The sequence below is a fragment of the Agelaius phoeniceus genome, chromosome 4 (assembly GCF_051311805.1).
Source record: "Agelaius phoeniceus isolate bAgePho1 chromosome 4, bAgePho1.hap1, whole genome shotgun sequence".
NCBI classification, from domain to species: domain Eukaryota; kingdom Metazoa; phylum Chordata; class Aves; order Passeriformes; family Icteridae; genus Agelaius; species Agelaius phoeniceus.
Window position 1 is genome coordinate 27424964 of NC_135268.1, and position 25393 is coordinate 27450356.

Genomic DNA, 25393 nt, shown 5'->3' on the forward strand with positions numbered 1-25393 from the left:
TTTCATCAATAGGAGCAGAGGATTTTATTATAAAATTTGAGTTTTTTACTGTTATTTTAACACTGTTTTTTGTGGTAGTGTTGTGGTTGTTGAGAGCTGTCATAGGTTAACAACTTGTTCATAACTAGTCTTGGTTTCCCTTGTGTTAAAAATCTAACCCATTTTGTTACAGTAGCTGTATTAACATTCACCCTGTGCTTACATGACATGTTCTTCAGGAGTTTATTTAAAAGCTGAGAAGTTTGTGTGTTTCTGTTTAGGGACCACCAGGACCACCAGGACCCCAAGGGCTGCAAGGGTCAAAGGTGATCTTCCTTCCTTTACTCATTATATCCTAAGGGTGGAGTATTTTCTGGGTTTTTTTAAATGATGTATGTGTACAGGTAGATGGAGTTTTCCAGCACAGTTGTTTAACTGTAAACCTAACAAATATGGCATGTTTCCAACTTCATATCCCAGATTCTTGAGATGTAGCTTTCCAGAATAGCCGCCTTGTTTAGTTGCCACACAGAGATGACTAACTAAGGACCAGCAAAATTAATTAGTACTGAAAGAGTGTAGAAGCATCTCACTCAGGGATTGGCACTGAGGTTGCTCCCAAGGGCTTTGCAAAACAGCCACACAACCAGGCAGTGGCTCCCATGCCTCACTTCTGGCTGAGTGGGAGTGAGGTGGGCAAAACTGTGTGCCAGACCACTGGCCACCATGTGAGTGCATGTGAATGCAGCTTTTCTGTCACGGGGCAACCACCCAAATAAGTGCAGTATTATCTAATGTCAGTAAAAATTACAGTGTGCACATGTGGGCAGGAGCCTGGCTGGAAACCCAAGCCTGCCAATTCCACCTGGCTGGTGCTTAGAAGCAGTACAGAAGGGTTAGTGAGCAGCCCACACAGAGACAATGAGTACCATATGCTGCACTCTTCTATAAAATTTAAATAATAAATTTCCCTATACTCAAAGAAGAAGTGTTGAAGTCTGTGGACTCTCCCTAAATGCTTTTAAACTAGTTGAGATGTTTCTCCTATTTCTTAAATACTAGATACTGCATCTTCTCCCAGTGTCTCTATGCTATTTCAAGAGCAAATATGTGCATTTTCAATAACAATACTAGACATGTCAATTTTAGACTTTATCCAGTATTTCATATGGAAATACATCACAATACACATGTACGTTGTTTTGAGAAATTGTGAGAAACAAGGTTCATTCTGTGTGAAAATTGATAGTAGAGTATACAGTTGAGTGTGCAGAAATTGCTTTTTGCATTATCATCTGCCCAGCAATTCTGCAACATGGAGTATGTAGTAAAACAGAGAAGCTGGAGTGTAGAAGAAGTTGTGTTCCTTTTTATAGGTGAGTGTTCTCATTCAAAATCTACAATGTAAAGCAGAATTCAGCATCACAGGATCTTGTTTCTAATGTCATTGACTCCATCCATCACCATAACTTGCTCCCTTGGAGAATGGTACCCAGGAACTGGTCATAAGACAATGTGATAAATGTGAGCTCCTTCACTGGGTGATTTATAATAGGGAAAAGCAACGTGAAGTCTCTCTCTACCTTCCATAAATTGGGAGGCACGAGTCTGTATTTATTCTGGTAGCAGGCAGAGTTTCCATTGGATTGCAGTCCTTTCACTCCTTGGATTTTGACTTCTTTTTCTTTTCTTTTTTGCACTTGTCTGGCCTTTATACCATGGAAAGTTTGTATATAGTCATAATCAGGTGGGCTGTTTATTTAATATAGATAATAAATATATGCTTTTGACAGAATATTCTCTAGCTTTGTTGTTGTTAATTATGGGAATTTCTCTGGATCTTTCCTCTAGTGTCTGGGGCAGTTGGGATAATCCAGTTCTGTCTTATCTCTTGCAGGGTGAACCAGGATCCCCAGGAGCTCCAGGAGTTGATGGAGAGCAGGTACATTTTGTGTAAATCATATAGTGAAGAACATGTGGGCAACTATAGGCTGTTTTAAGAGATTATTTCCATGGTTCCAGGTTGTAACTTAGTTTTCATAATCTAAGTATTATGATTATAATGATTAATAAAGATCATTATAGTGCTGCTGCATACTTCGTGGCCTAATAGTGTCTGCATTTCTGCATTCTACTAGCAAAGATATAACATGCACATGACTCTCCTTGTTAGGATCAAAGCTAGAATTCTGTTGAGGTCTCTAGTTTTTTACTTGACTTGCTGAATAAGTCCATATTTTAGGGTCCTAAGGGCTCAAAAGGAGACACAGGTGATCCTGGAATGCCCGGAGAAAAGGGAGGAATTGGACTGCCTGGCCTACCAGTGAGTATGAAAAGTTAATTAATTAATTTTAGCAAAAAGTATCTTATTTTTTTCTCTCTTCCATTATCAGGAATTTCCAGCAGTGCTGATAAATTACAAATGGGACAGAAAGCACTGGGGAGAAAACTCTGAGATTGTTTCACAGCAAATCTAGGAGGAGGTGTAAGATTGTCAGAACTTTTCATTCCACTTACAGTGAAACAAAATTACTGTGTCAGGAAGAAAGATTAGTTGGCAGGCTGACCAAAGTTATACCTCTCTTGTAATATATAGGACAACTTGGACAAGGAGAAAGGAGCTATGATTAGAATGGAAATTTTAGGTGACTTAGATTGAGGAGAGAGAAAAAATGCATGAATATTTATGGGATGCATTCTTCTATTTTGTGTGTATATATATGTATGTATAGATTTATATACATACACATGAAATTTCTCAGCAAAAATAGAAACAATTTCAAAATTGTATCCATAGTACAATATCATTAATGGAATGCCAGTTTAAGGAATTGTCATAAATATCATGCCACATATGATAGCTATTGATATAAAAGCATATGTTTATATTAGTTTAAAATTATTTTTAAAGTACTGCCAGAATTTTTAAAGGATTTCCTTTACATGTGTGCTGTGTTATTCTTTTTTAAAAAGATAATTATTTGCCAATAAATGTTATCATTTCTAGATTGGTTGCTAGTAAGATTAAAGCTGTTTATAAATGCTGTTTTGTAATGATTTTTAGGGAGCCAATGGCATGAAAGGCGAAAAAGGAGACGTTGGTTTGCCTGGTGCCCAAGGTCCTTCAGTAAGTCTTCGTGTGGCATTGCAATGAACACAGGAGTCCAGCAGTGGCTCTCCAGCTTCTGATTCTGAGCAATACTTGATATTCATGACTGATCTTTCTGAGAATAAACAGACTTCTGGTCATAGAGCTAAATACAGTTTAAGAAATTTTAAATATGTAATTCATATTCTGCTCTGTTCTCTGACTATGAACAAGTCCTGCCCGCTTCAGCCAAAGCCTTCTGGCTCTGTAACGAATCAAAAGATAAATGGGGAAGAAAGGAAAAAAACCCAAACAAACCATAATCTCTCTCTCAACACCTTATACTCTGGGAATTTCAGATAGTCCAGTGAGAACCAGACTAGACTGACTTCAGGTGTGTGACCCAGGGTAGTGAGCTAGTTGTATGAGACCAGACATTCTCCCGATTCTTTTTTCAAAGCATTGTAAAGGCATTAAAAACAAACAAACAAATGCAAAAGCCCAAACAAACTGCTACATAATGCCTTTATGGTGTGGGTGACTTTCATTATCAGAGCACAGTAAGAAGAGAGACCTCAGAGCAGAGGTTATGGTGACAGAAGCCATAGCTCTGAAAAGTCAAAGAGGCTGCCCTGTGCCATTACAGGACACAGGAGGCACCCCACATCTGTGACTTTCTTACTATGAGGAGAAGATTAGTTTGTTAGAAATTAATTCACTAATTCATTCATCCTGTTCTGCTTGCTTTCACTTGAAGGAAGACTTACAGTTTTCAGGAGATTTCACAGGTGGTGGAGTCTGTCTTACATTTCAAAGTGCTCCTTGTTGCTGCTCTTGCTGCCACCGACAGCTGCTGCAGCAGTGCATGAGTCTGGAGACCTGAATTAGCATCCTGCTGCCACTCTGCAGGTTAGGGCAGCAACCCATTGGGAGTAGGTCCAGGAAGAGAGGGGATATTAAACTGGATGTATCATCATGAAATTCTTTCCATGGATTTGTTAGGAACATGGAAAAACAGTGCAGAATGTGCATGCACTAAATGCTGAGCAACCTGATTACCTATTTCAATGACCTCAGAGAATTTTTGGTAGAAGTGAGCTAAAAGAAATAAAAGGAGAGACAAAGGGCAATTTTGAAATTACTCCAAAGCCCAGCTTGAATTTAGTATCTTTTCCAGTCGTCAGTGTTGAGGGGGAATAAAATAACACATCATCACCTTCTAGCTCTGTAGAATAAGTAGTACAAGAGAGAACTACAGAGCACATACCATAAAATATTAAAAGTTCAAGTATCCCGTCTCAGTATTGTTTGTTTTACAGGGATTTATTACTTTTCCCCCATAGTGTCTTCAAGTGTATCACAGACCCTAGGAATAAGAATCTGGAGGCAGGCACACTGCCATATGGCACAGGCAGATCTGCACTTTGGGTACCCTGTCTTTCAAATCAAAATAATTCCCATTCCTAAAGCCCTGTCTAGATGCGCTGTCAATGTTCACTGCTGCATAGCTGTTTTTGGAAGTGCTTGCCAACAAGGGTCAGCCTGACTTCTGGTATTTCTGTGGGAGTTCTGTGCTCTGCATGATTTAACACCATTGTTTTTTATCTGTAGATGATAGGACCACCTGGACCACCAGGGCCACATGGTCCTCCAGGCCCCATGGTAAGCTTGGGAGAACAGAGGGGCTAGAAATGGTCTATGCCCTCTTGCCACTTTATTGCCTGCTTACTAAAAGTGTTATCAGAATATGTAGCCGTTGAAGAGAGGATCTAATTTGTAAATCTTTGGTGCATGTCCTGAAATTCTTTGGAGGTGGAGAAACAAATTGCACATTTCTGTTATTGTTAACATGCTAGTGGTCTGGTTCCTCCTCAGAATCAGGTGTTTACTGTTGCTTTATTGACAGCTGCATTTCTTTTGAGAATAAAGAAATACAGGGGTAATTTGTATCCCTACAAAGCAAAAAGTCCAAACAATTGTGGTGTATTTTCTTAATGAAAAATGTTACTTTTATTTTCAGGGACCTCATGGACTGCCTGGCCCGAAGGTAAGTTAATAGCTGTCTTGAATAGATGAGCTCTTTATGCCTGCAAAGTGTCATGTTTTGCTCTTGAATGCATGGAGCTGTGTTTTGTCATACCTCATTTAATAAACATTTCTGATATTCTTAAACCTTAAAGCAGATTTTCATATTAGCAGCTTAAAAGCTTTTTAAATTGTCTGGGATTGTTTCTGAGTAGTATTTCTCCTCAGCATCAGCTGAGTCCATTTTTTGTATGAATATGAGGAATGTGGCACTAAATTATTTGCCTTCCTGTTTATGGGCAAGCTACCATTGCCCTTGGAATTACTTTGGAATACAGAAGCATGTTACAGTCTTGGGAAATGAAGTCAGATAAACTTGACTTCATTTATGCTCTCTTGTATCTCCTGCTTCTTCCAGTCTCCATGGCCTTTGTTAGGTGACAGGGATTTTGCTAACCAGTTCCTTCACATGCTGTGCTGGTTCATCACAAACTGATGTGTGCATTTTTGTGTTTTCCAAACTGGATTCATGATCAGACAGGTCTGCAATACAATTTGAACATCTTCCATAGCATAGATATTCTTTAGGGACTCTCCTAGCCCATCAGCTCAGGAGAGCAGAAGTGCATTTTGGCAGAGCTGGAATATTTTAATTTGTGCTTTCATTCAGTAGTCACCAGTAAGCTAAAATTCAGCATGACACTGTATTTATTAAGACCAGTGGTCTTGTCAGACATGATCATTTAAATCACTATGGGTCTCTAACCACACCTTTCTCAAAAAGTAAGGAAGAGGAGGAAAGGGTGGTTTTTTTCAGTTTTGGCGATTTATTTTGGGTTTTTAAAGCTGCAAGACAGAAAATCACGGGTTTGACCCCTTATGAGACTGTGTTACCTTGGCTCAAGAAACCTAAGTCATAAATCATTTTTTGAAATCGAGTATGTTCCATTTTAGCACCAACCCTGCTTTACCTCAGGCTTTTGGCTTGAGACTCAGGCTTTTGTGGGATTTCTCAGGTCTGTTTCCAAAAATTCAGCCTTTCCAGTGCTACTGGTCTGAAAGTCACATCGAGTCAAATAGAATAAGAATGAAGAAATGGCTACTTAGGGTGCAAAGCAGGCAGATGATGTCTGGAGTTACTTAAAGGAGCAGACTGGGTTCTACTGAGATTTTTTTTTTTAAATATGAATATAATATAAGGTAACATAATACATCAAAGGGAAATCTAGCAATGAGGCCATGGGGAGCAGTCTGGATGAAATACCCATGTATTTCTGTTTCCCAAAAGAGGCAGGTGTGGTCAATACTCTCTTTGACTGAGCAGCCCTCATGCTGATGCAGTTTTTCATTATGAGAGAATGATTTATTGGCAACTCTCAGCCCAGTATTGTCATTTTAGTGATGTTTAGTGTAATAGCCTGTGCATAATTTAATAATCACAACAAGTGCCATTTCTTACATTGTTCAAATTTCTCTGTATGAACACAGAAACTGTGGACCTCCCAAATGGCTTGGCATTGTGTAACCTGTACTGTTTCTTTTAACTTGTTACTGTTTATTATGTATGCTTAAAGGTTTAAAATATCCATATGTACGATTTTGCTGCAAATTCCAGTTTACTGTAAGGAAAAGTATTGCTTCCTTCCAAATGTACTTTTCAGGGGATCTCACTGTAGAAACTTAGAGTTTTGAGGCTTACTTTTATGAACATTTTCTTTCAGTTTGAATTATCTGCATAGGGTGGTTTATGGGATTTGAAGAATTTCCAAAACCCCCTGAAACTCATGCTTAATTCAAACCATCTAACTGTAGTGATAATTATTAGGAAAATATTAAAAAAGTCTGTTACCCATAAGTTTCCTGTAGTTTTTTTTACACAGAATTTAAATCTCGAGCAGACACCTCCCAGGTGCTTTTGCCCACTATTAAATCAGTATGTAAATTGCTAGTAAGCTGAGAAGGTTGAATTTGTTTCAAACTGGAATTTGCAGCTACTTCTGAGACTGGCTTCTTCTATCCCAGCTTAAACACCCATTATAGCACCAAAAATTTGGCATTTATACTTTTACGTTTAGGGTGAACCAGGGTTAAATGGTCTTAAAGGATTGAAGGGTGAACCAGGTCAAAAGGGTGACAGAGGGCCCCTTGGTCTTCCAGTAAGTAAAAAAACCCCAACTATTCAATTTCAGTGCAAATCACAAACATCTCTTTCTACTCCTCATGAACAACTCTGATTTACTCAATAGCATACACAGAATATACCATGTTGGAGCAGAGCATCAGTCTTGTTTTGTTTTGTCCCAAATCTGTGCTATCATCCCAAGTAATGTCCTGTAAAACCCAGTGCTGTCAGGTTTTTTTTTTGTTGCTGTTGTTGTTGTTGTGTGTCAGTTGAGAGTGTTCAGTGTCACAAGGATGTCATCACCCCCATTGCATTAGTCATGCTGTTGTTATTCAAGTGTTCTATGGTGTTTCCATTAAAAAAGGAGTCTTCCCTTTCCCCCATCTCCTCAGTTATTCTTCCTCTTATTGCACTTCTGCAGTTCAAATTGAGAGTCTAATTGACGAAAACTAAAAACTGATTTAGGGAATTTAGTTGCATTTTTTTAGGTTTTTTTTTTTTTTCCCCTGGATTCTTATTTTTGCCTTGTTCTTTAGAAATTTGCCATTCTGAGTGTTTGGCATGAATTTTGTCTTACAAGTGAAGAACCTTAAAAATATGGAGACATCAGAGTTCTTAAAACTTAGGTTGATAAAGTAGAAAATACTTTATGTGTTTGAAAGCATGCTGAAAAGGCAGCTTTATTTTTTTTTCTCAGAAAAAGAGTTAATTTTTCCTGTTTGCTGTTGTTATTGTATGAGGATTGCTCCCAGAGATGACATTGTTAACAGTAAAATGGGGAAAAAAGACTTAGCTGACCCAAAGGAGCACAAACCTCTCTGATTAATATTTTCAAGAATTATGTGCAGGACCTATGGACAAGGTCAGCATCACTGAGAATTTTGATTTAATTTATTTTGAGAAAAATAAAACTCATTTTCACATTGACAGTTACATCTCTGTAGAGAGTGAGCTTTGGAGGCCTGAGCATATGTTCTAGAAATGGCTATAAGGTAGAAGAGACTTCAGAACAAAAATTGCTACTACGTTTTTCAAATTTACACAGATCTTGTCTTGCTCCTGCTTGCTACTTCTAAATGTCGTTTTCAGGAGCGAAGTCCTAGAGCTTGACGTTCCGAAAACCGTCTCGTTTTATTGCATTGGCTGGAGATTTGGGGTTTGTTTGAGGGTCGGTTTGGTTGGCTTTCTTAGGGGGGAGGTGTTCCCCGGACGCTTCCCGGTGTCCCGCGTGGCGCTGTGCCCCGTGCCCCGTGCCCCGTGTGCCCGGCCGCCGCTCTGTTGTTATTCGCACGGAGCCCACGAGGGGTCCCCCCGGCCCCAGGGATGCTCAGGCTCACATCGCTCACCGCAGCCCGTGCCTGGGAGCGTAGCGGGAAAACAGGAAATGTGATTGTCTCTCGGGCCCTTGGAAATGAATGAGCCCATTGTGGTCAGGATCCAGATTTTGTTGGCTGCATAATGCAGTATTCTTGCACTTAAATATTTCCTATCGCAGTTAACACACATTTTTCTTCCTTTGTGTATACTATTCAGTATTGTCGCTATTTACAAATCAGAAAGCATGCGGGTAAATGACAAAGTAAATATTTGTGTGTTCAGGCTCAAAAACACCCTAACATCTGGTGTTTGTAGCGCTCCTACAGCCTGACAATATTCTGCTCTAATATACTTCATGTGAGGGCAGGGGTGGGTCGGTGATGTTACACTGAATTGAGAGCAGAGTCAGGCTCTTGGTGTTTCATGTGAATTTTTAACTAACATGCTGTAGTAATGTGGTACCCACTCCAGAACCCTGTCACAGCGTGTACTGTACGTTTGAATTGTGTTTATTCATCAGCACCACTTACTAATCTCACCTTCTTGTCATTCGTGTCGTGCCCATCATCCATGCTTCCACCTCACCACACAGGGAGCATCTGGCTTAGACGGGAAGCCAGGAGCCCGGGTGAGTCCCTTGTCTTTGTGTCCCCCTTTGTGACCCAGTCCCTGTGCTTCCCAGGGCTCTGCCAGCCAAGCTCCTCTCTGCACACAGGAAGGAAGGCCCAATGCTGCAGGCATGTTCCATGCTGCTGAGGAGGGGGCTTCAAGCAGGTTCTTAGGGCAATGTGTGTGGGAAAGAGAATGTAATTCTCTGTAGAAGGAGCTCTGAACCTTAAAAAGGCAGCTTAGCTTTGATTTTTGGTTGGACAACTGCCTTGGTTGGGTTGCTGGGCTTCCTGAGTAAGGTTAGAGATTTAGCTTGCAGGAGAACAGAGCTGTTCAGTGCTAATATGGAATCAGTGAAGAAGATGCAGATGTGCTGGGGTTCATCTACACACGTTGCTATGTTACACACCAGAGATGTTAAATCTTTTGCTTTCTTAAATGATAAAGAAATCTATGCAGTGAAAGAGTTATATCTTGGAAGTAAGATTCTCACTGATCCCTGCAATAGCTAAGTCCATCTTACAGGTAGACATTTCAATTTAAAGAAAAATCGATTTTAAAAATAAAACAATAATTAAAATCTTTTTTTGACCCTTCCATCTTCTTCCAATCAGTTTAAGATCTTTGTAGTTCTGATTGCTTCCATGGATGTAGTAACGCCAGTAGAACGCTCTGCCTTGGAACAGGAGAGGTTATAGGTGGAGTTTTGAAAGCCAAATAGGTTGCATCACAATTAAATCCAAATTTTCAACCAGTGAAGACTGATTCCATGTTAGTTCTTGTGTACAAGCCAGCTATTAAAACTAAAGAGTTGTAAGAACAAGACCTCTCTCTTACCCTCTTTGTTCCTTTTTGTAGGGCATAGATGGCCCAGTTGGTCCCCATGGCCCTGCAGGTCCCAAAGGAGAGAGAGTAAGTATATGTTCCATGTGCTCCTCCCTGCAAAGTGACTGCCTCAGTAGAAAAATGTCACATGGGGACACATACTGTGCCTAGATGTTACAGAACAGAACAGTATCTCACCTGTAGAGGAGCAGCCCAGAACTGGATATGTGCTCTACTCACACACACATTTATCTGTTTGAGATTGACATTGTAACTCATTAACTTCAGGGGAGTTTGTATTTTGAAATGACTAATCAGTAAGGAATTGGCTGGACTTTCTAGTTCACAGTGTCACAAACAGAACACGATTTTCATTGGCTTCATTATGTTGTGCAAATTGAGAACAAGCTGGTACAAAAGGAGATAGTGTGATCTGATTATATAAGAATGCAATGACAAAAAAAAAAGGGAGTATTTCTCTCCTCTATTCACTTAAATGTTTTTATCCGGGAAAAATATCTCCAGCCTCTGTAAAATTTAAGCTTTTCTTTTTTTTTTTTTTTTAAGCTTAGAAGATAGGAGCCCTGCTATTTAATTTTGAATTTTGAAATATTCACAGTAAATTTTCTCCATTGGAAATAGGATAGAAACTCTAATCTTTAACTATAATCCTGTCACCCTTAACAATACAACCATCAATTTTTACAACAAACCAGAAGATGATATCCTAAAACCTCTGAGGAGTTACCAGTCCACAACTTTGTCTCTTTGACTTCCTCAAACAAAACAACAAAACAAACAGCTTTAACAAAACATTGTGCTAAATCAGCTTCAGACTAGCTGTAAAAGGGACACACACCTCTCCATGTGGCAGAGGTCCAGTTAGCTTCATCTGAGAAAGGTAAGATTCATTTTTACAGAGCAGTGTATTGAGGGATAGATATAAAACATGCAGCACAGTCCAAATTAAACTGTACAGTGGGCTGCAGTTGCCTCTTAAGGCTAGTTAAGTGCCTGAAGAACTTGAGTATTTTTTGTTTTTCTAGGGGATTACTGATTCAATTAATTTTGTTTCCTTCAATTAGGACAATATATATCTTCTCTCAACTCTTGTGCAGAGATAGTTGAACATCCTCTAAACTTAAGTAAAAAATTTAGATGAGATACACATGTAGAAGTATACAATGTACTACAAGTTGAAATGTCTTTGACAATTAAATATAATATAAAATATTCTTTTTGTCTGTGGAAGACAGCTACTAATGTTTTTTTCTTGTGAGGGTATTCAAGGTCATAAGAAGTCATACAGCTGGATCTGGAATAAGCCCCACTGTACCTGTTGAGAAGCAGTAGCTGAAAAGGGGATACGAATTGCTGTGATGTAAATCAGTAATTGCATGAGCACAGAGGGAGAACTTCACAAAAATAGAGAGACCAAGGTGTGCAGAAAATTCCTACACACCCACCATTTTCTGTGGAGCTAAATGAATGGGAGGAAGTTCACAAGACAGATGGAAGGGTTTTTCCCAAGCAGGCAACCAGGAGGATTGTTGCTGTAATTGTTAATTTAATTATTCAATACCATTTGGGAGGAGTTGTTTGTAGCACAGTTATGTAACAGGTGCACAGTGTTGATATATGTCTCATTATTTAAATAACAAATCATGTATTTTTAATGCTGTTTTACAACTTGCATTCACAACTGTTGAACTTGTTTATGTGAAAGCAGCAGGGAAATGTTTTAGTCTGCAGACTTCAGACTTTACTTTTTAATTAAAAACAGTGCGTAGGGCCAGTGTTCACTGTCACTGGATAGGGCCCTATTTTGTCTGTATTGATAAGAAAAATCTTGGGCCAGTATAAATCTGGGAGGGCATTGGGGCTGTTTAACAGAATAATCATGAATTCATTGTTGCACAGGCTGCATTCGAGGTGATGCTTAGTTACTACTATGAGGTAGAGCAAACTGTTGTGCAAATTAGGGTGGGTTGTTGATTTTCAATTAACTATTAAAACAGAAAATGTCAGATCATTTTTATACAAAGTCTATTTAGATGGTGACAAGGTAGAATAATAAAATCATGACACTATAATGTGGTTTTATGCATTTTTAGTAGAATTAATAATAATTCTAATTATTAATAATTGGAACATTAATAATATTATTAATATTATTAATAATATTATTAATAATTATAGTACTAATGATAATTATAATTATTATTAATAATAATAAATAATGTGAAAATACAATTTATTAAAACAGTGTATTAATTCTTACTAATTTTCAGCTATTGGAATTACATTTTACCAAGTGCTTAGAGAGATTTTACTGAGACCATCTTTATTAAATGGAGGAGTAGGTCATAATAGGCCTCTGAATCTGACTGTACCTATTATTTTCACTTATATACTGTCTTGAGTGAAAGTAGAGAACACTGGAAAACAGACATCTTCAGCTAATACTGATGAAAGGGGACATGTAAGCCTGAAGGGTGATGACAGGCATGATGTATATCCAGCTTCTTGACCAGCTAAAGGAATCTGAGAGCTGGAAATAAACATTTTCTTTTTTTTTTTTCATTGGTGACAAAGGCCTGGTTTTGAACTTGATTTTAGCTTTTAGATGTGTAGCCTGTGCAGCACTGTCATCATTACACACAGTTAGTACCAGTAGCTAAAGTGCATTCTCTTTAATTTGGTTAAAATATTTCTCACCATAACAATGTTATGAAATCTCCCTGTCTATCCTAATGGAGACACAGATTATTCAGCTTTATTCATTCAAATTGTAACTCATATTTGTCCATGATTCAGGAGACTGAAGTGAAATAGGAGGCAAAAACATACATTATGGTTTCTATTCTTTGGACACTGATGGATTGTCTCACAAATAAATTTAAAACAAAATCTTGAAGGTTGCTAATATCTGCTGCCCTGAAGGAAATTGTGATGGTTGAGGGCAGTATACTCATGACAGTCCATTAATCTCATATAATCCATGAACATTCAGGACCTCATCTGATATTCCAAACATGTTTCAGCATGTGCTTTGTATTGGACACAAAAAATTCTGAGATACAGTTCTCCAAATATATTCTTACATAACAGATGTGATTATTTCCTAGACTGATACATTCAGTATTTTTATGTCTGCCATATGTTTAGCAATGTTATAAGCCTATCTTGAGAAGACTTTGTACAGTCATCTTGCTGTTGAAGATTAAAAAAAAAAAAAGATGCTTAACTGGTCTTGACATATTTCAAGTCCTGATCAAAGATTTCTGTAGCTCTTACCTACATAGGTCAGCACATTAGTTTCTTCTTAGCAGAAAGCCTTAAAGCTGCAAGGGATTTATTGTTTTGAAAATCAGATGTTAGTTCCCAATACCTCCTATTGTCCTGCCAGGGCATCCAGCCCAAAAGCTGCTCAGAAATTAGCAGGGGAGTAGCAGAATCCAGAAAAAAAAGACCTAACATTGCACATCTCTCTACCTCTAGACTAAAGCAAGTGCCCACCTAAGTAAAAATATAAAGTATTTAAAACAGATCAAATGTCAGTTACTCTGACAAACTCCTTATTGCTGGGATTATTCAACCACAGGTTAAGGTCCCGTTGGTGCTGGTGCCTGCCTTTTTGTATAATTCAGTCAATGAAATTTAGACATAGCAGCCCATTTTCAGAGCTGTGCCAAGTGCTTGGCTGTGCCAGTAATCACCACTATTAATTAGGTACACATCTGCATCTCTGTCTTGTGCTTTTAATGACAGAGTCATTAATGAGGTAATAGTAAGTAGTAAATAACCCAGAGGGTGCTGTACAGAGAATTCTCTCACGAGCATAAGTGCAGCAAATGCCAGGATGAGCCACAGTCCCTGTGCACACCAAGAGCCTTGCAGGAAGCCCTGTGTTAGGGTGTGCTCACCAAAGGGGCTGACAAAGGGATCCAAGTCACCCTGCATGACAAATCCAGAGTAGGAGCTTTGAAAACTACAGGTGGTCAGGATTTTCTTCTTCCATTTCAACATCAACATTTTGAGCCGTTTAGTTCTCTCCAGAGAGAAATGCTTTTCTGTTGGATTTCATTCAGAAGAAAGAACAGTCTGAAATAAGACTGCTTTCCACACCTTCTTCCCAGCCCTGACTCCCTACCAAGCTCACAGGGACCTGTGCTTGCAGTTATACAGGCTAGTCCTGGCTGGTTTGGGAAGCTTAACTTCATATCAATCTTGATAAAGAAAAATTAGAGAGCAAAGGTGATTATTACTGTCAGCCTGAAATTCATCGCCTTGAAATTCCATTCCGTTTGGAAAAGTTTACCCTGTATTAAGCTTGCAAAATGACTTTGGCAGCACCCCTCTGGAAACTGGTAATTTTTCCATGGATTTTAGTGCAGAATGAGATCAGACTTCTGGAGAATTCTCTGTACTTGTTTGTCTTGCATATTATTACAGTTGTTTTGATTTTAATAAACCAGGGTATTTACATCACTTATCTAGAATCCAGTAGAGGATTTAGCAACACAGCACAGTGCATAGGATAATCTTCACAATGTCACTGTTAATAGCATTGCCTACTTAAATCAAGCTTTGACTGACACATTATTTTTGCCTGTCACTCTGTTGCATCTCAGCTGCTGTGTGTATATACAGCTTGATGATGTATATCCTCAGTTTTCATTACAACTTTGGATTTTTACTGGGAGCAACATTAAGCTGTCAGAAGCTTAAACTTGACACTGGTGTGTGTTCAGTTGAAACATATTTTCAGCTACTAATGTATTTAGAAATGAGTGTGATATCATATGCCTAAAAAGTCATTCTTCCTAGAAAGAATGGTAATACCTTCTCTTTCTCCCTTAAACATTTAATGAAAATAAATGAGGTTGGATATTTTTCACTCAAAATACTTAGGAATGCATAAACTTTAACCTAAAGCACTTGGCAGAGATAATTTCTAAGATAGCCAATGTTTTTGTTTGCTTGTTCTGTAATCTTTTCTTAGGGTGAGAAGGGAGCTGTAGGTGACCCTGGACCCAGAGGACCATATGGCTTGCCTGTAAGTTGCACAGAGTTTGTACACACTGCACTTTTTCATCCCTCCCTGATTAAACTTTGTGTGCTTTATGGCTGATTTTCACCTAGCAGTAGAATTAGTTGGAGAAGGCAGAGATTGATAATAAACCCTGACAGTGCAAGGTCAGTGTTCTGTGTCACACTCTTGGGTTTCTACCCATGCACATAAAAAACCAGACCTGACATGAACCAGCAGGAGAGAGGAGATGCAGAATGCAGGTGCTCCTGGTTCAGCAGCCTTTGGCCATCAGCTGCCTGGGGACAATGTGAGAGTGCCAGGAGTCCAGGAACTGTGGAAAGCTGAGAATTTCTTCATGTCAGTTTGCTGCTTGGATTTCCATTCTGCAAGGTTTCTTTGCCATTATGTTTTTGTTTTGTTTGTTGCTTCAGAGACCTCTTTTGTTTTCATTTCTGTGCCATCTACTCAGAAGTTACGTGAGAATTTCATTGTTGCTCACTCATAGGTGAAATTATTTGTTTTAAATCAATCATTTTAATTATGTTATCCATTTCTAAAATATGAGGGAGAACTTCCTTTGGCCTGACAACGATATCCCCAATAAAATCAGTTGACTTTCCCTGTTTACACTGCTAATGACTGGGTCAGGTGTGTACATATACACAAGTCTGTTCTGTACTTTGACGCAAGGAAAGTCATGTAAATGTGCTTGGCCAGGCACAACCAGCCTTTCCAGGAGACTTTTAGTGTTTCCATACCCTCTCCAGTCTAATTCGTGTGATTAATTAATTTAAGCTGGAATACAGACCTGTGGTTTAATTGGATCCATTTAATTGGATCAGGAGTCAGTGGCTGGGGACAGTTTTCAGGCTCCATGGAGTGTTAAATTAGCTTGCTACGCATTTTTATGTGAGGGTCACCTTTGTGAGTTAATTTTTTTTTTTTTAAATCCTATTTCTGTTTCCCATTCCTGTGAACTAAAAATAAAATTTTATAGGTTTTTAGCTGGTTTTGTATTTTTTGCTTGCTCTTGGAATCTGCCTGCAAACAAAATTTTACAGTCAAGCAAAATTTTGCAGCCAGGTTATCAGTTCCTGGAAATGTTAAGCATGGCAGCAGTGTCCTTGTCTGAGGGAAGCTAATGCAGTTCCTGTGGTTCTTTGGCAGGGCAAAGACGGCGAGCCTGGCCTCGATGTAAGTAATGTGTGTGACCAGGGCACCCTCAGGGGTTGGTAAGAGTCTGCCAAGAATCCCTTGTGGAGCACAACACCTTTGCTGCCCTTTAGCGTGCATGCAGGACCTGCAGAGGGTGTGCTGAGTGCTGTGTTTGCTCTTTCTCTGCGCTAAAGAGGACAAAGATTGTGCAATGTACAGCCCTTATCGACAGACACCCCCAGATAGTGGTGCTCAGCAATACCAGTACTTGGTCCTTTCGATGTCAGTAGGCTGAAAAAATGCTTACTCAGAAAATATTCAGATGACTCATTTGTAGAAGAACAGGGCTCACTTAGCACTTGGTTAACTAAATTTATTCTAATTAAAGAGAATAATTTCATAGCCTGTAAGGGATATGTTTCAAAACATAGGCTCTTTCCTTTGCATGCTAAAAAGACTTAGTGAAAGTCCTCTTCTGTAGTCCTACACTGAAATCCCTAAGTTGGAGGAGTCTTTTTAAGAATGCACATAAGCTGTGTAGCATGGATGATTGCTAGTTTGGATGTAGCATGGATGATTGCTAGTTTGAGTGGTATGATTTCTTTCTGTAGCTGCCAAAATGTCTTTACCAACCTCTGTGGCTTACTTGTTTCACATGCTCTTGTGTCCGTGCATGTGTCCACACATAATATATGTACAGAGCATGTAGTGAAACCATCTTTTTAGGTTTTCCAGGAGTATTTGAGAACCTAATCTGCATGTTAACAAAAGTCAACCTATCTTTGTCCACTTTGTTTTTATAGGGTTTCCCTGGTCCTCGAGGAGAAAAGGGTGATATAGGAGAAAAGGGAGAAAAGGTGACCATAGTGTTCATAACTGTTGCTTGATTCGTCAGCTAATCACTTCTGCTGTCTTTGCACTATAAATTGTCCCATTAAAACTTACCTTTGTTTTTACTGTGTGCCAAAAGGCAAGTCACAGATAAACACTAGAGCAAAATAATGAAAAACCACAAAAAGTATGTATCGGACTAGAAATACCAACGTGTCCCAAAGCACAGCCTTTTTTTTTTTAGGCTTGTTTTCTCCAATCCATCCTGCACTTGTTGAAAGTCCTGAAATATTTAATGCAGACACTAGTTGTTGTGGTAGTGATTTTATACTGAAGAGCTCAGCTCTGTTCCCTGGCAGTATTTGCACACTAATGGTTGATCCTGGTGTAGCATGCCTGTACATGCTACCTGTTCCACACCAAGTGTCTAAGACAAGAACTGTCTGAATTTTTATTTTTGATAATGTTTTATTTGCAGTTAAGGACTTTGTGATACTTGTGGATTTAAATTGAATCATATATTCTACCATTCTGGTAAACCCACTAGACAGTGAAGTTAACAGAAACAGCTGACTTCATTTTCAGTGTCCAGATACAGTGACTTGGAAATCTGTTTAGTAAAAAGCAATGCAGGATTTAATGTATGTGTAGAGAAACTTCATGAGCAAATCTCTTCCATTTCTATCCAGCACAAAGCCCAGCTGCTAAAATTGCTGAATTAGAACTCACACCAAGCCACTTAATGTAAAAGTCCATACATGCAACAGATGATTTTTCTTGCTCAGACCAATGTTCTTGTCAAGCTGACATATGCAGGGTTAGGCTGGATTAATTTCTCATTATGGTATCCTGAACAAGAAGCAGGGCTAAAAAGTCACCATGAGTGTTAGAGTTCATCTCCATTTCTTAATCTGGTTAGACAAAACACTTCCCAAGAATGCATTGAAAAGGGTATGATGAAATTCATCCTTCCCTTTGTCCCTTGCTATGTTGCTCTTTCTTTTGAGCTCAGAGATCACTGATAAGGTACTGATTTTGCAGAACAGCAGTTGTTTAAGCAGGTGCTCCATGAATGTTATAAAGGCAGTGTTTGACCTGGCAGAGTAATCACAATGAATGGTGAGCCCTTGCTTGCTGCCACAGTACAGGTCTGTCTGCCACCAGTGAACAGCTTTTCTCTTGGAGAGCAGCTGTCAGTCTAAAGGTGCAACTGATAACAGCCAGCTCAGAGAGGTGATGGTCAAAATGCTCTTTGTGCTAAGTGGGAGTTACAGCTGGTGCCAAATTGAGTGAACTTAACAGTGTGTTCTCACCCTGGGATACATTCAAAGAGTTGTGTCCAGAAGATAAAAATAAGTAATTATGCCTCTCTAATCAGTTCCAGTGAGGTTGCTTGAATACTGCAGATAGTCTTTTGAGCCTCACAGTTCAAGAAAAAATTGGAGAGTGAGAAGGTTACCAAGCTGGCAGGGGTCTGGGGCAAACACAACCAGTGGCAGAGGCTGGAGGAGGGGGACTGGCTTAGTCTGACAAATGGGATTGCCAAACTACTCAAAAGGGGAGATAAAAAATGATAGAGCAAAACTCTTCTGGGTAATTGCAAATGGGGAAAGACAGGACCACAAGGTGCTCCTGAGAGGTTCTGAGCCATTGTTCACAAGGAGAACAGCACAGCACTGGGACAGGGAGTCCAGAGAGGGGCCTGGACCCCTGCCCAAGGAGCTCTGCAGACCCTGGTTGAACTGACCTAGGGTCAGGAGTCATCCTGATCACAATGGGGATCTTAGGCAACCTCCAGAACTCCCTTTCAGCCAAACTTTGAGTCTGTGTTTCCATGTACAGCTAGAGCAGATAGACAGCCACCAGAGCTCCAGAAGATTTCTGGAAGAAAAGATGGAAAGCTGGTAAATTGTTTGCTTATACAAATACAATGTGAAAATGGAACAGATGAGGTTCAGTACTCAGGATGTTAGAATGTTTTAATGTTCCAGAGTCCAGTGTGCTACTTTTGGATATTAGACTTGATTCCCAGGGACTGACTAGGTAAGTCAAACGTGGGACTTGCAGCTGCAAGGGAGTGAGGGAATTTCATGTGGGAATGGTGTGTGGCACAGCTACACCCTTTCTGGAGTTCAGTTGTGATTTAGCCTGCCTGTGGAGACTTGTTCTCTTGGACTGCAAGACATATCTCCTAAGAGCTCTGGTTCTCCATCCCCTTAAAAATTCGTGAAAAGGCAAACCCTGTCTCCTGAGGAGAATGCATGGGATAAAGTAGTTAGCAAGTCTGTTACATGTTTAAAAAATGTGCTGTTGTGTGGACTTTTAGAAAGAGGATTGAAAGGAAGTATGTAGGGCAGAAATGGAGATGGAATACCTACCTTAAAAATTCCCAGAATTTTTAAGGAAACCTAGGAGGCAAAGGAAGGCCTTTCCCAGTGAAAAGTCAGGGAAGATATAGCTGAGACCTCTGTGGAAGACACTTCCATTGCACAGCTTGAACTAATTTTTCTCAGAAATTAGGGAATATTTACATCATGTAAGCAAACATTTCATCAAAATTACTTGAGCTGCATCAATAGTTTCTTTTCCAAGTAGAAAGCTGACTCTCAAAAGATGCAAAGTAGCGCAATAAATCCAAGTTCTCATTATAACAAGTCTTCTGTGTTCTACATAAGGTATTCCTTATGTAAATTACTAATTATCTATGGCCAAATTGGTGTAACAGCACCCATTTCAACAGATAAGCCATTTTTGTAATAACAAATAAACAATTTTTCAATCTAGCTTATGAGTTCTTGGTTTTTAAATATTTATTAATATTTAAAGAAATATTTTTTCTACAATATTGGCTATTGGTCTGACATGACACAAATTGAGATTAGTGAGTTTCTAGTTAAGAAACTTAAATTGCACTGCAAAAATACATATAGTTATGAACATTCTAAAGAGAACCAATGACACTTTTTTCATAGATATGCAGGGAATAAATCTTTACTTCTTAAGTTTGCTGATCTGTATTTTAGCCCATCAGTAGTTTTGCTACTGTGAAAGCAAGTCAGTGTCTGCATTATGTCTTCTTAACATGGCTGTAAAAATATTTTTTAAAGTGTTCTAGCTGTAATTACTCATATAAAATTATAGTCCAGGAGCACTCATCCCAAAAAAGGTTTGTATTTTCAAGTTGTATGAATAGAAAAAAAAAATTCTTTCAGAAACTAATAAGCTTTAACCAAAGTTAGAGATTGTGTTGTGGGGAAGGGAGGAAAGTGGCCCGCGGTCCCAGATGCACAGTTGTGACTGTGTTATGTATTTGGCAGAGGAGTATGGTGTGTCTGAACAGAGGATGAAAAGGCATTATCCTTTTCCCCTGCACTCTGCATTGATGAAAATCTGTGCATATGAGGATTGCAGATTGTTCCAACCATAATGGTGTTGCAGAAGTGCCACAATTTTTTATTTCTCTAGGCACTGAGGAAGGACAGAAAGGATTTTTTTTTTTATCCTCATCACATGTAGAATCCCCATAACTCCTGTGAGTTTCTGTAGTTCAGGATAAGGAGTAAAGATCAAAGATTAAAAAGAAGGTACTCAGAGTCAATGGAAAAAGTAGTAAAGTACCCAGGAAATTCAGAATTTTTCTATACAGGTAACTGTTGCATTGGTTTGAGTAAGATCATAGATCTGCCTGCAAAACTGGAAGTTGAAAATAGTTACCTGCTGGCTTGTAAAACAAAAAGTTAAAAAAACAAAAAATCAAAAAAAAAATTTAAGCATAGTCAGAAACCAAACTGTACTGTTCACTCTCAGAATCCTTTTTGGAGTATGTCCATGCTTTGTGCTTGCATACACTCATTGCAAATATATTGGTCCTACATTGAGCATAAATAGCACAAAATTTGACCCTAAGCTGTTTGGTTTCTCTGCTACATTGTCATCTTTGTAGGTTTAATATGGAAATGTAGCCAATTTATTGTTCTTGTCTTGTGAGGATTTTTTTACATCACAGTCTTATAATTTGGTAAGGACTGGCAATGTTTTAGTTGCTGTTTTTCCAAATATTATCCTGTGACTTTTTGGCACACAGAAAAGATAGACAAGTAACTTTGCTTCTATCGTGACATGAATGCAGTATGTTCTGTCAATGGAACATTTCGTTTTATTTGAATGTGTCAAGTATGCTGTTATATGAAATGATGAATGTGCTTTCCATCCTTTTTAAAGTATTATTTATATAAAGTTTTTTTAAGTATAAAATTATGTTTCTCTCTTGTTAATGGATTAAGCCTTTCTGTACTGGTGTGGAACAAGTTAAATGTCTATTTAATATGCTTCACCAAAATCCGTCTGTCTTTCCAAAGGGGCATTCCTTCTTTCTCCTTCTACCCTCATTCCTTACAATTCCTCTGTCTTTTTTACCCTTTTCCTCACAAATTAAATCCTCCCAATAGCCACAACCTCACTTGCTGGTTCTCCAATGTTATACTAATTTTCCTATGACTATTTTCCCACTTCTTTGTGATATCCTGATTTACTCATCCTTCCTATCCCATTTTTTACAATCCTAGTCCAATTTGTTATTTTTTTAAGTGATGCCTTTTTGATTTTTGTGAAATTGAGAGCAACCTGAAACTCATTTACCATTGTGATCAACTGGTGTGAAATCAATTATAAAATGAACTCTCTAAACCTCTTACACTGCTTGAAGGTGAGGTCATCTTTGCAGGTAGGTTTGTTGAGGGGAATCAACTAATTGCCCTGAGAATGAAAGCATTGGAAGTTTCACATTTAAAAAGAAAACTCAGTGTGAAAGGATTGAATTTTTGTAAAACAAATAGATGAATCATTGACTGCAGCAGACAGAATGTTTGAATGTTGAAATGCTTAAATAAATAATCTAATTACCCCTTCTGATTACTTTATGATACCAAGGCAATATGAAATTGTTGGAAGTGTCATAGCACCTCTCCATCAAGCAGTTTGAGTGTTTTGATTCCTGTAACAGGGTTTGAAATGGTTGTGTTGTATTTGGAGTGACAGCAGTGCACCCTCAGTTATGTCCATGGGTTTCTATGGACACCACAGAGAACAGGATTTGTTCCAAACTCTTACCAGAGTGCAGAGGGTCAGTTAGTAAAGGATGCTCCTGGCCAGGTTCACCCCTGATGTGACACCCTGGAAGCTGATGGAATTGAGTCAGTCATCCCTGTGAAGCATCTGTGCCACAGGTCTTTTATCAAAACATTCTGCTGATGGATTCTGCTCTCCCAAACTTACTTCTGACTAGTGGCAAATCCTCTGGGAAGCTGACAAGTTCAGCTTAGTGAGCATGTACCCTTCGGTGCTATCACTTATCAAAACAGGAGACCTCTTATTTTGGACTGCAGATTGGGGGGATTTGCAGATTTGCCTCTGTCCCAAGAAATCAATGATATCAAGCCCTGTTCTAGGTTTCAAAACATTCTTAATACTGATATGAAATACCACCACAAACTAATAGAGACTGATTGCAGTTCTTGCTTGTGATCATATAATTTATTTTTCCACATAATGCACCATCCAAACCTGAACACAGTGGTAAGTGTCCTTTCAGCTCTCCATTGGCTTAAAAAGAAAAACCCAAACTTTAAACCCAATCTTTCCTTATTTTTTTTTTTTCAAAAGAATGAAACTTGTTTTATCCAAACCATTGTATCCACAGGGGGAAAAGGGAAAGAAAGGCAAAAAAGGGCCTAAAGGGGAGAAAGGAGAACAGGGTGCTCCTGGATTAGATGCACCTTGCCCATTGGTACGTCTCGTTTGTGTATTGGAAGATCAGTCATCCTGCTGTAAACTGATGGAATAAGAGATGAGGGGAGAGGAACAAGCACCAGCTACTGTGTAACCTGTTGCCCTTTGTTAACACAGCTTCATCTCAAGTGCAAATTCTGGAGCAGACTTTGTTTGTAAACCTCTTAATTGGGGTTAAAGCACCAGACTTAAGAACTTTGGGCTATGTTTGTGGGGTGTTGATAGTGGGGTCTTTTGGGGTTTTTTTTTTCATTTTTTCTGCAAAATACATTGGAAAGGGCCAAATTTGGAATGTGCCAGAATCAATACTCCACAGGTTTAAATCATAAGCAGTCAGCTTGTTCCTCTTGCCTCCCTGTTGTTTTTTGTTCACTCCATTTAAGTCAATACTGAAGGCATTTCTTTGACAGTAACATTGCAAGTTAATCTTTACAAACAGGGATTCCGTGGAATTAAGGGGGAAAAAGGGGAGCCAGGCCAGCCTGGCCTGGATGGGCTGGATGCCCCTTGCCAATTGGTACAGTATTTCTCTTTCCTACCAACCCTGCATGCAGTTCCTTTGTTTGTAGTCAGCCATTCTCAATGTAAAGTAATGTTTTTCTGAGATGACTTTACATTTTTCATGTAACACGTGCATGTGCATGAACAAACCAGCTGCTTCAAGTGATCATAACTGCAGTGAGAGAACACAAGTTTTTGTTGCCACCTTAAGCCTAACTCTCAGCAATTTGCTCCCACATCACCTGGTAATTTATAAGTTTGTGCCCTTCCTACATTTTCGCTGAGAATCATTGGTTTGTTACTTTCCTCGCACAATACCCATTGCCTCACTCACCCTGAACCCAAAATTGTAGAAATCTAGCACAATGTTCATCTCTAATCAAGTCTGATGACTTCTGTCTGCACTGGCTCAGTTCCACACCCTGGTCTGTCCCATAGCTACTCTGCACCCTGGCCTTCCTCCCAAATCCTTGCCATCTTAGGGGCATGTTTTCACAATTTAGCCAAAATGAGAGTCACAAACAGAGGGATGTAAATACCATTTCTAAAAATCAAGGTTTCCAGTAAGCCAAGCTGGAGCTTGGCTTCCAGACCATCCACAAGTGATGTTTGTGGTGTCTGGCCTGTTCATCAGAGTATTCAAACACATCTGGAAATAAAAAGCTTACCTGATGTTTGTAAGAATATAACGGTCTGCAGCCCAAACCCTCATTGTCTTTGTTATTTAACGTCCTCAATTTAATGGTCTTACCCCTGGAACTTACCCTCCTGGAATACACACAACACTCCCCACCCTATGCTAGCATGAATTCAAGTTCCCACCTATACTAAAATGCTACTTCTTGACCCTCTCCCTTGTACCAATCTGGCAACAATGATTTTTATTTAGTAGTAAAGTAAGTTGGAACTCTTTTCCATTTAAGAAAGAAAACTCCAAATGAATAGTACATACACATTTCTTAAAGATACAAGGAGGATTTTCTTTTTAATTGTTCACAGTAAAATTTGATCTGCATGTTCTGATATCGTTTGGTGGTTAAGCACGGTTCTCTGAGATGAATGTTAAATTTAAGTAGGTTTTATTTTGACTATAGCACTTCTATTTGAAGTCAATTGCTTTTTAATTGTAAATACATAGTCCATTAAGATTATTCCATAGTCCATGTTGTTTGCTTCCAATTAATGGTAACCATATCTCATATTTTGTTGGGGATAATCAAGCATGCTTTTGGAATTTAAAAATGTTTCTCTGTCTCTGTATTATCATCTATATCTGAAGATTCACTAACAATCGTTGATGGATCAAAAATAATCTGTTTGTGGATAATTGCTAGAATAAGCTGTTTAGCATGCAGCACTGTCTCTTGTTCAGGCAGCAAGTAATTCACACCAGACCACATGCAAGTATATTCAAAAATTCATATTAACCATTATCTTCACATGTAGGTTAACATTAAGTATTGGTATTCTAAATTCTAATAAATCTAAAGGCCTGATTTTTTTTCTGCTTATGCATAGTCTAGTTACATTGTATGTGCTCCTAATTCTGAGCATATAACTCCCTGAATAAACCCTGGGCAGCCATGTAAATCAGAATTAGATCCATGAAAACCAGTATGACTCTGGTCAAAAGCTGGCCCTGATCTTACTGGATGCATGGAGAAACATGAAGGTAGAAATGATACAAGAAAAGGAGTGACTCTTACTAACATGAGAAGAAATTAGATGGCCATATTGTCTAAGCACTGAACTAATCAGTGGTGCTGTGCTGCCCTGCTCCCACTGCTGATGTTTTCTTCCACCGTGGCACTCAAGGTATGTGCAGGCCTCAGGATTTGGCTGCTTCATTCAAAAACTGATAATAAAAGTGAAAAGAAAAGATCCTACTCCCATTTGAGTCCTGCTGTCTTATCACAGGGTGACCTTTGAATGAGGGGCCCATAAAACATAATACTCTCCAGATAAAAACCATAGTATTTTTTTTCTCACTAATCTTGTACATTCAGATACAGATTATTGTGAATAAAACAGATTATATTTAAAATAACATGTAACCTGTGCTGTAGTAGCAATAAGAAACTGATGAAGTTCTAATGATCTAGAAAAAAACACAAATCTT

The 25393-nt window shown here is 38.8% G+C and overlaps 1 protein-coding gene across 1 annotated transcript in view; it reads left to right on the top strand.

Moving 5' to 3' along the window:
* The window catches only part of COL25A1 (collagen type XXV alpha 1 chain), a 298659-nt gene that overhangs the window by 266452 nt on the left and 6814 nt on the right, over window positions 1–25393 (top strand). Inside the window, exons 25-35 of the mRNA XM_077177163.1 lie at window positions 261–305; window positions 1877–1921; window positions 2222–2302; window positions 3044–3106; window positions 4679–4729; window positions 5088–5114; window positions 9999–10052; window positions 14971–15024; window positions 16168–16194; window positions 16959–17012; window positions 23213–23290. Coding sequence (XP_077033278.1) covers window positions 261–305; window positions 1877–1921; window positions 2222–2302; window positions 3044–3106; window positions 4679–4729; window positions 5088–5114; window positions 9999–10052; window positions 14971–15024; window positions 16168–16194; window positions 16959–17012; window positions 23213–23290 — 579 coding nt within the window. The remainder of the gene's footprint in view (window positions 1–260; window positions 306–1876; window positions 1922–2221; window positions 2303–3043; window positions 3107–4678; window positions 4730–5087; window positions 5115–9998; window positions 10053–14970; window positions 15025–16167; window positions 16195–16958; window positions 17013–23212; window positions 23291–25393) is intronic.